At 46.2% G+C, this 10,790-nt stretch overlaps 1 protein-coding gene across 1 annotated transcript in view; it reads right to left on the bottom strand.

Moving 5' to 3' along the window:
• Positions 1 to 1,981: 1,981 nt before the first annotated feature.
• Positions 1,982 to 10,790, bottom strand: part of BANF2 (BANF family member 2) — a 33,253-nt gene continuing 24,444 nt past the window's right edge. The window contains exons 2-3 of the mRNA XM_059133144.1: positions 10,025 to 10,153; positions 1,982 to 2,343 (exon numbers count right to left, since the gene is read on the bottom strand). Coding sequence (XP_058989127.1) covers positions 2,197 to 2,343; positions 10,025 to 10,150 — 273 coding nt within the window. The 5' untranslated portion in view covers positions 10,151 to 10,153 and the 3' untranslated portion in view covers positions 1,982 to 2,196. The remainder of the gene's footprint in view (positions 2,344 to 10,024; positions 10,154 to 10,790) is intronic.

Raw genomic sequence — 10,790 nt, 5'->3', positions numbered from 1 at the left:
TCTAGCCAGGTACCTCAAGCATGTATTGAAAGAGAATTTCCATCTACCTAACCATCAGAGTGATTACACTGGACAGAACTCTCCTGATGGCATATAACTTGATATGAAGCCTAAAAGAGAAATCAACATTTGCTGGCTAAATCACTGAGCTTTGGAGGATTGTTTGTTAAAGCAGCGTAATCTGACCTATTCTGACTAATATAATCACCCAACTCAACCAACAGAGAAGTGTATCAAAACAAAGAATTCAGGAGTGACAAAGCCAGGTATAAAATAATATACCAACAAGGGTTGATGATAAGCTCATAAACATACAACTGAGACTGAACAACTGCAGGGATTAAGTTTATGGGAAGCATATAAATGCCACAAACCTTGACAAACTAAAAATAATATTAAAGCCAATTTTTTAAAATGAGAAGTAAGAGTGCTAATTTCTTTTTTACTCTTATTTCTCTTTTTAAAAATGGAAATTTATACCATCTAATACTGAAAAACAGAGTTTAAAATATACCTAATGACACTAACCCCTCTCTTACTACTTTTTACACTTGGAAGAAATTTATTTAGAAAGTACTATATCTAATAATGAAGAAAAAAATTCAATGAAGTTCAATTAATTCTCTCAGTTCCACTTTTCTTTCTTCTGTTGAAATAAAATTAAATTCTAGCAATTTGCCTTAAGTTGGGTTTTTCTAGAACCAGACTGAGACTAAAATTGACTATTTCCTAGAGAGGTGTGCCCAGGAACCCCTGGTAGCAGAGTGGGAGGGGAAGAAAGCAAATGCCTAGGGGTGTGAAAAGGGCAGGGGGCCACTGTGGGCAGCTGGGCTTAACACCACAGGGAAGCTGGGCGATACCACCTGAGAGCTGTCCCACGCAAAGCACAAGGAAGCTGAGGCATTTAGCCATCAACTTCCACCCATGACCGGGTGTTAACTCCCAGGCACTTCCTCCTTGCCCTGTGCCTGGGTGGATCCCCACTCCTACAGCCAGAGGTCCTTGTTGGCAGAGGCTACTCAGTTGCTTGCTGAGGGAAGTTACTGGGCACTGTTATAACAGTGAATGCCAAAGGATATGGGGTCATGCACCCACAACATCTGCCAACATTTTCTTGAATTTATAGAGCCTGTATAATGGATTCATCTCAACTGAATTATGCTAAGTGAAAGAAGCCACTCTTAAAAGGTAACATATTGTGTGATTACATTCATTTGGCTTTCTGGAAATGTCAAAACTATTAGGACAAAAACCAGATCATTGGTTGGGAAGGGTTGGGGAGGGGCATGGGGGGGCATTAGGGAACTCTTTGGGGCAAAGAAAGTGTTCTCCGTCTTGATTCTGGAGGTGGTCATGGGACTATGCATTTGTCAAAAGTCATAGAACTACATACCTAAAAAGGGCAACTTTTGGTGACTATAACTTATATCTCAGAAACCTAACTACAATGCTCTGAAAAACATGTCTGCTGTATTAGTTGCTGTTTCAAGAAAGTTTAATTTTCTTGAGGACTTAATGACTTGCTTCTAAAAATAGAAGAAGGCAGAAGTGATATAAGGTGAGTCAGAGACTGGGTCGTAAAAGGCACTGTGGCTTCTTGCTTGCTCTCTTACTCCCTCTTGGGTGAACCACTCTGGGAGAAGCTAGATGCCACACCGTGAGTAGCCCCACGTAAGGCGCAGCGGAGGACTTCAGTCAACAGCCATGTGAGTGCAATGGCTTGAAGTGGATCCTCCGGCCCTAGTCAAACCTTCAGATGACTGCTGCCCAGCTGCCCAGCTTGTGGGAGACCTGGAGACAGAGCCACCCAGCTAAGCCACTCTCAGGTTCCTGGCCCTAAGAGGCTGTGTGAGGTAAAATTCTTTGGTTTAAGCCTCCTTGCTTTGGGTTCACATGCTATGCAGCAACACATAGAACCAATACACCAGCTTAAAACTTAATCTCCACTTTAAAAGAAAAGTTTGATTTATATAAATTTATGCCTGAGATGTTTGGCATGCATGGGAGGTGAGTGACAGTTGTTTCCAGGTTGGAAATTTGGGGGCCCGTCATCTTTTGCCTGTCCTCTTTTATCTTCGTGAACTACTTTGTATAATGAACGAATAGCACAGTTAAACACAAAAATAATGACCCCAAGCCTGGGTGCCAGTACAGAGTGCGCCATTTACCCAGGCATCAGAGCAAGGAGGTGTGTGTCTAGAGGAAGCAGGAGCACCACTCCTTCAGACAGTGAGAACTCTCCTGGGCCTCACACTCGGTCGCGCCGCAGCAACAGATAAGCCACTTCTGGAACTCTGCTTCGTTCTTATGCATCAGAAGGAACTGTCCCAAGAGGATGTAAGCCTGTGGGGCCGGGGAGAGGCAGGGAGAAAAATGGGAAAGGTTATAATAAACCTGTTCAGAGTTGCTCTTCTCCCACACCAGGACTCACGTGAACATGGAAGGAAGGGGCACAGATCAGGTTTGAGGGCCAAGGACAGCACCTGGGTGATGGGGATTCTGGGACTGGACCTTGGTGAGATGGGAAGCCAAGTGAAATGCAGATCTCTCGGGTTGGGGTTGGGAGGTGGTGTGTCCTGCCTGGGGTAAACCAGAACCTGTCTTTCTCAACTTTAATGAGTGCATAAATCATGTGGGACCTTGTCAAAAGGAAGGTTCTGACTCACGAAGTCTGGAGGGGCCTGGAAGTCTGCATTTTGAACATGTCCCCAGCAGGTGCTGGTCCAGGGACAATATTTTGAGTAGCAACAGCCTAGCATACTCCATTCTAATCCCTGATCTAACATTTCTCTCTTTCTCTCTAAATCAATCTCTCTCTTTTTAAGATTTTAAGTAATCTCTCCATCCAACATGGAGCTCAGACTTAACAATCCCAAGATCAAGGGTGGCATGCTACACCAACTGAGCCATCCAGCGCCCTTAGTATTTCTTCTTGACACACACACACATATGCACACACATGCATGCACACAAGAAGAGGACTCAGAGATGCTCCCCGCTCCATTGCTTTCTCGGGTCGATCTTGCAGAGTTTCTAACTCTCATCACTGTTGACATTGTGGATAATTTTGTGCTGTTGGGGTGGGGTGGGGACTGTCCTGTGCATCACAGCGAGTTTAGCCACATCCACAATCTCTACCCTTTAGATGCCCCCAAATGGTGACGGTCATAACCGCCTCCAGACACTGCCACATGCTCCCTTAGGAACAAAAGCTCCTTCCACCAAAAGCTGCTGCATGTGGGCCTGGTAGATGAAGGGCATCTTAACACCAGTTTGTTCTTGCAAACCAGCTGTGTGACTGCAGACAACTCCCAGAAGCTGAAGCGAGGACCCCGAGAATCCAGGTTTCAGTTTCTGCATCGCTTTAAAGCCACACAACGTGCCCTGCCCCACCTTGCAAAGTGAACGGCGTGGATTCAATGTGAGAAACTAAGGAGACTGTCCTGGAATGCTCAGCCGGTGGGACGGGCATGGAACCTAACATGTGATAAACCTCGCCCATCCTTCCCTTCTGAAGAGTCTGCGTATGTGAAAAAACGTAAGTAATATTAAGTATACCAGGACTGATAGCTCTTCGGGATTCTCTCGTTTTGTAACTACTACTCTTCAGCTTTTCACTGGTCTTTTGATAATCTTATCAATGATTACTGACTAGGAGCAAGGGCTACCTGGGGAAAGGGACATCCAAGACCACATGGCCACATACTGACCCAGTTGCTCACTAAATGGTGAAGCCTGGAGATTTAAGGTCACATAAATGCCCGTCTCTTGTGGCTGGTGTGGGGGCTCTCCAGCCTGGAGGGAGTGAGAACCAGTGTCCTCGCCTGCCGTCCTGGGCCTTCTCCAGGAAAACCTGCTGCTGTCTGTTTACTTTCAGTTACATAAAACAAAGCAAACTTCATCTTAACCAAAGGGAACATATTTTTCTTTTAAAAAAAGAAATTAAACGCTGAATTGCAGTTGTAAAATGTACCCAAGCTGTTGGAGCTTGGGGTTTCTTATTTTTAGTCATGGTCCAGTTGTTGAAAAGATTTAAAATAAAACATCCAGGTTGTCATGGTCGCTTTCAAGTGCTCTTTGAATTGTCTTTCTAGAAAAGCCGTATTGTTGCTTAGAACAATCTCATTTTACATCATCAGTATCCTCGTATTTTCAGTGGTGATTTTATGGAGATGTTTTTTAGCTCAACATTGGAAAAAAAATTTTTTTTTTTTTTGGAAATTGGAAAAAAAAAATTTATTGAATGTTAATTGAGCCAGGTGCCCCAGTAGGTGTGGGGGTGGGGGGTGCAGACGTGGATAACAGGATCAAGGAGCAAGGTGGCTCTGTACAGGGAGAAAAAACATCAGTGATAAGTAATAGTAATAATGATAATAGTAAGTGGCCCGTGAATGCCTTTGACGGGCTCCAGACCCCTGGCACGTTTTAACCCTGTCTCATTCTCCAGATGGGGGTCACTGAGAATCCGAGAGGTTGATATCTGTCTTCCTGAGCCCCATGCTTGCCCATCCTGACCATCTGCATCTGGCCTCGGAGGCCCTGCTGCTGGCATCAGCTGGCTGGGTGATCAGAGCCTCTCCACCCCCATCAGCCTCAGCAGCCAGGAAGCCAGGAACACATGACATATAGGACCAGAGGCAAATTTTCCAGGAACGCTACAGGAAGAAGGCCCTCTGGAACGAAGTTGCCACCTGACCGTCCCTCGTCCACTCACGCTGCCACCCTCCAGTGGTGGGGATGAAAAGTTAGCCTGTTTCAACCCTGTTCCCAAGGGAGGCCATCGTCATGGTCCCCATGCCCAAAGCTTGTTCTGTTTCTCCTCTGGCTCCAGCAAGCAAGCCCCTAACCAAGGAGGAGCAAACCCCCCACCTCTCCCTTCTTGGACCAAAGCTCACAAAAATCTGGCTGCGGGGAGGGTGACGCAGAGATGTGGAAATGTTGAGTAGACGTGGTTACCCCCACCACCCTGGACAGAGGTCCCCTTGGCCTAATGCTCTGCTGTGGCCATCTTGAAGCCCTCAGTAGAGGGACCAAGGGGCCTTGTATCTTCCTGTAGGGTTAGCTGGCTGGGCCTGGTTCATGCCAATGAAAATTTTCTGTCTTCACCGTGACACCTGGACTTTTCTTTTTTCTTTTCTTTTCTTTTCTTTTGGTCACTGTTTTCTTATTGGCATAAAGCTGACACTCATTTGTTTCCTTGACACCCTGCATGTTTCACAAGGGGTTGTACCTTCCGTCCATCACATGACCTTTGCAAACACATCAATGGTCTTAGCCATTTGTTGACTCTCCGAGAGGCTTCTCCGACATGTCTGCCTGCAGCTGCCAGCTCTTCCAGGCTTAGAGTCAGTGCACTTAGGTGGCCACAAGAATTTGTTGTGGGATCGATGACTCTCTTTTCTTCTAACCGGATGCTGGCTCTTCAGCCTTCACCACCGCTGGTAGCCAGGGACAATCTTGAAAATCCAGTATTTCTCAATCGTTTCTGGTTTAAAACTCCTTGTCTCTAGGGCAAATGTTTGATCTGATGCAGGGCTTGCCTCTTCTTCTTTCTTCTCCATGTCTCCCTGGGCTTTATGTACACTAAAAAATTATTTTCTAACTAAAATTCAGCTTTAATGAAGGAGGACCCTGATTTCATCTGGCAATCCTAGGTGGGGTAACCCAAAAGTTGCATGACTGTCTCCTTGCAGGGTCCAGACATCGGGCTGTGGGGGGGTCTCTGCATGACTACCCCCACCACCCCCAGACATTGTCTGCCCAGATGCAAATATCACCACTTTCACACGGAGAGACTTTGAGCAAGTCATGTGGCCACTCTGTGCCTGTTTCCCCATCAGTAAAACAGTATATATACCTTATAGGATTTTCTGAGGACAGAGCCTGACATACAACAAACATCATGCACAAATTCTGCTATTAGGAGAGCCTTAGGGAGCAGGTGGGCACCCAGAACACATACCCCTCCCCCATCTTCCAACTATCTTTCAGGAGGAAGATTCGGGCTTAAGGATAGAACTTTCTAACATCTTCAAAGAATATTGAACCAAACCAGATTCTCTGGATTGGATGACTTCAGGGTTCTCCTCCCGGTTATGCACCCTCTCCATAGGGCACTGTTCAAAGTCCCTGAATTTACTGAGTGCCTGGAAATTCACTCATCCCTGGGCAGGGTTTTCACGGGGAAAAGAGGAGCACAAAGATCATAGAACCATCCTGGGCTTCATGGGAGACATGGGAGAGCCCCAAAGGCAAGCGGTGTCTCTCTAGCATGAATGTGGGTTGTGTGTGGAAAGAATAGTCAACAGGACAGATGTCCCAGCAGGGGGTCCTATTGAATACTCAGTGTTCAGTAGCACAACCTTGTTAGGCTGGGGTGGGCATGCGGAAGGAAGGCTTTCTTCCTGGAGAAGGTTCATTGCGAATGGAGTCCTGGAGGGGGTGAATGTCCATTTCAAGAGAGGCCTGCAGGCAGGTGGTCCCATCTGTGTTTGTGCTTCATGAACTGTCTGGCTTGGGTGTGGAGTGGGTTGGGGAGCGGAATATAAGACAGAGCTAGAGCCAGGCCATGGAAAGCCTCTTGAACGCCTTGTGCACCAACGTATTTTCCCTTCCAGGTCATTCTGTTGTCTCTTCAGGCCCTTCTGCTGTTAAGTCTAGACCAACACCTTAATATGAGCCAGCCACATATATAATTTTTAGTTTTCCAGGAGCCACAGGAAAAGGGGGGGGGCAATGAAGCAGGTGAAATTCGTTCTGATAATATGCTTTATTTTCTCCCACATTTTAAAAAATAAAATTTCAACATGTAATCAACAACAACAACAACAACAAAATTACAACTTTGCCTTGGGAAGGGGTATTTTAAAATCTTAAATCTTTGAAATCACTTTATATGTATAATACATCTCTATTCAGACAGGTGTTCCGCAGGTACCAATGGCCACTGGCCACCGTAGCAGACAGCAGAGATCTAGATTCTCAGAGATCTAGATCTACCAAGGCTGACTGCCCGGGAGCAGGGCAGGCACTAAATCCCTCAGACAGAATGCAGCCAAATTTTTGACTGTCAAGGTCCGGAAGAGACTTGGGTGAATCCACAGAAGAAGCAATAGTTTTCAAAGTCATAACAAAGCTGGGGGAGGGGACAACTGGGCCTCAGCAGAGGCCCACAAAGACGGAGGATAGATAGCAGGAGACCCAGAAAGCTGTCCCTCCCTAAGGTCTCCTGCACGCAGAGTATAAAAATCCAGGAGCTCAGAGGATTCTAGGCCAGTGAAACAGCTTACTAAAATGGGGGATATATGTCATCACACATTTGTCCAAACCTACAGAAACTCTGTGAGTGAACCCTAATATAAGCTACGGACCCTGGCTGATTACGATGTGCCAATGTAAGTTCTTTGATGGTGATAGATGTACTACTCTGGTAGGGGTATGGCTTATGAGAGAGGATGTTCATGTCGGTGGGGGACAAGGGGGTACATGAGAAATCTCTGCATCTTCAGCTTCATTTTGCTGTGAAGCTAAAACTGCTCTAAAATAAAAGTCTACAAAAATATAAAAGCACCTGCATTTTTATATGCTGAATCTGAGACCCTTTCCCTGCAGGATCTGCCTGTCCTGGAGGCTCTTCCTGCTGGTCCTATGCACTGACCAGTTCTCACCCCAAAGCACTTGTTCAAGTGCTTTGTTCAAGTGGTTTCTTTGTAGAAGCCACATCGGGTCTCCTGGATCGTTTCACAGGTTCAGCCAGGCTCCAGCCCAAACAGAGTCTTACCACTGAATCCCAGGGTAGGCCCCCTCCCTGCCATGGTAACCACCGGGACCCAGGTCTTCCTGTGTGGTTTGTGAACACGCAATCTACCGCCATTCTTGTCCTCACCTGGGGCTTTGATCAAGACACTAACTCTGAGGAGTTGTTTCTCCTTTGTGAAGTGGAGATAAGGAACCCCTAATCTCATTCGCAGGTGTGTCAGGGGCTCAAAGCAAAGGAGAAAGGTGAAATCCCCTACGTGAGTGCTTGAAATTAGCGACCCTAGGAATGAGTAAGGCCTGGAGGTGGTGTGCTGGTCACCTTGCTCACCAGCAGGTCATGAATGTGAGAGGGGCCTGGCCACACACAGGCACAGTTTCCTCTTCTCTACAGCTCTGACTCTGTGTATTAAGTTCTGGGATGCCTGAAATTTACCCATTATTCATTCATTCCTTTATCTTAAATATGCTTTTTGCCCCCCCCCCCATAATCCTCATTTTAAACACAGTGAGGCTGGAAAAGACAAAACTCTAGGGATAGAAAACAAATCAGTGGTTGTCAGGGGTTGAGGGTGGGGACTATGAAGAGCACAGAGGGCACTAAGGAACATTCTGAAGTGTTGGGATTGCTCCGTGTCTTGATTGTGGTAGTGGGTTCATGACCGCATCCATTTGTCAAACCTTGCAGAACTGTGTCCTAAAAAAGGTGAAATTCATGAAATTCACTGCGTGTGAACAAAAATATTTCTAAGAGGCTGAGTCTGGCTGAACAACAGCAAAAAACAAAAATCAAAAACCAAAAAACAGAACAAAAACCAACATTAAATCAAAGCAGGAGAAGCCAGAACAATGGGGTACTTCTGAGACTGGGGGATGGCATTGGTGGGGGAGAGACACAAGGCGATCATTGGGCATTCTGGAGGTATCCAATCACTGAATCTGGGGGTGCCTCCATGAGTTCATATACATATATATATAATATATATATAAATACATACATACTTATACATATACAAATATATACATATACATTAAAAAATACGTGTGTGTGTGTGTATGTAAAAATGCACTGAACCGGACCCTTCATATCAATGTTGGTGCATTACACCACAATAGAAAAGAAAAAGAGACACTCAGGTCCTTCAAAAAAGGAATTGTTAATTTAAAATGCCTTCCCTAACCAGCCTTGCTTACTTCACTACCTGCTTGGGAAGGGTCCCAGCTCCTTTATCTGAGAGGAAAGAATCCAATCTACCTCAGCCATGGAGCTCCAGCTTTCTGGCAAAACCACCCAGTGGATATTAATGGGCCCGTGGATTGGGGTGATATTCAGAATGTTTCAAAACTGGTATTAAGCAGTGGTTCAACCAGACAACTAGAGGCCCAGTAGTTCAGAGGCCCCCTGGAAACAGCTGGGCACGGGGTAGGTGCACACCTTCCTGATCGTCAGCCATGCGGGCAGCAGTTCCCAGCCTCGTCAGGCATTTCCGCAGCATCTCCCCGCACCACAGTATAGACTGACATTAGAAACCAGAGGGAATTTAAAAAAAAAAAAAAAAAAAGAACAAAACCGGAGAGGAGCAGAAGGAGCTGTGGGCGAGATCTCTCGACCAAGAGTGCAATGCTCCGCGTGAATTCGCATCTGCCTGTGTGTGTGCTCACTCTCCTTGGGAACTCTTGGGTTCTTCATTCTCTCCTAAAGTTCCATCAGCTTTAAGAGCACCATTAAAAAAACAAATAACTACATAGAAAAGAATGTTCAGATTCCACTGGATACCCCTGAGGCCATTCTTGGGCTGTGAGTGACGTCTTAGAACAATTGACATCCTCTTACTCTGGTGTAGACCCCAGTTTGCGGTTAGTCCACCTGCCGTTGCCAAGCTGATGCCCTGGTAGGGCAGGTGAGAACCCCATGAGCCTCTTCCAGGAGGTAGGAAGTGTAGGCAAATCATCCATCCCGACAGCTCAGCCCCAGACTCGGGCGGCTGGCTCGCTTCTGTTGACCTCTGAGTGTTTGAACACCAAGGGAATCAAGCCCAGCCCAGCTGCTCTGAGCCAAAGCCATTCAATTTGCTCATCATCTACTGGCCCTCAGGGCTGTCCAAGCATGAGGGGTCGGTAGTGTTGAAGCAAGTGGCGCTCTGCCAAGTGGCGGCTTTGCTCTGTGATGGCCCCTTGAAGGGACACATAGCTGTGGCTGCCATCTGGCAGTGCTAGGGGAAGGGAGGCCGGAGAGCAAAGCTGGGGCAATAAGAAAAAAATGAATTACCTTGTTGAAACCTTTGGTGACCAAGTTGATTGCAAGCTCACGGCTGATCCCGTCCACCCAGGCAACATCCTTTTCTCCAATGGGTTCAGAGAGGAAGGCTCTCAGCCTGGGAGACATGTGATCCATCTTCTGTAACAGCAGTGGGAGAACAGGGTTAGGTGGTGGCTGGCTGCTCACAGTGAGGGGGGACGCTGGGGGACTGCCCTCTGAGGGATGGGGGCAACAGATGGAAGGTTTCCTTCCACCACCCAGTATGTATTGGGGACTTAGGGATGTCAGCGGCCTAAAGTCCTCAACACATCCTTTCCCACCTGGATGGGCTGAGAAATGTACAATCATGGCCCCGGATGAGTCCAGTTAATTCCACCAAAGAGGTGCATTTAATGCTAAGAACTGAGATGGGTTTATCTCTGCTGCTCTTCCCATCCTCCATGCTTAAAGGAACATTGCTTCTTGAGAGCAGAATTGTGGCTGGAGAAATGACTATATGTTGGTCAAAAGGTACCAAGGTTAGTTACATGGAATGAATACATTCTGAACATCTAATATACACCTCTGTAATAATAGTTAACAATAATGTATCACATGCTTCAAAATTTCTAAGAGGGCAGATTTAAATTACATCTCCCCACACCCACATATGGAAAAGAATACCTATGTAGATAGAACTAATGGATAAGTTGTTGAGCTTGATCATGGTGCTCTTTTCGGTGTCTCTATGTCAATCAAACTGTACACCTTAATATAAATAATTTCTCTAAGTCTA

The sequence above is a fragment of the Mustela lutreola genome, chromosome 9 (genome assembly GCF_030435805.1).
Source record: "Mustela lutreola isolate mMusLut2 chromosome 9, mMusLut2.pri, whole genome shotgun sequence".
Taxonomy (NCBI): Eukaryota; Metazoa; Chordata; class Mammalia; order Carnivora; family Mustelidae; genus Mustela; species Mustela lutreola.
This window is presented reverse-complemented; position numbering and strand designations above follow the sequence as displayed.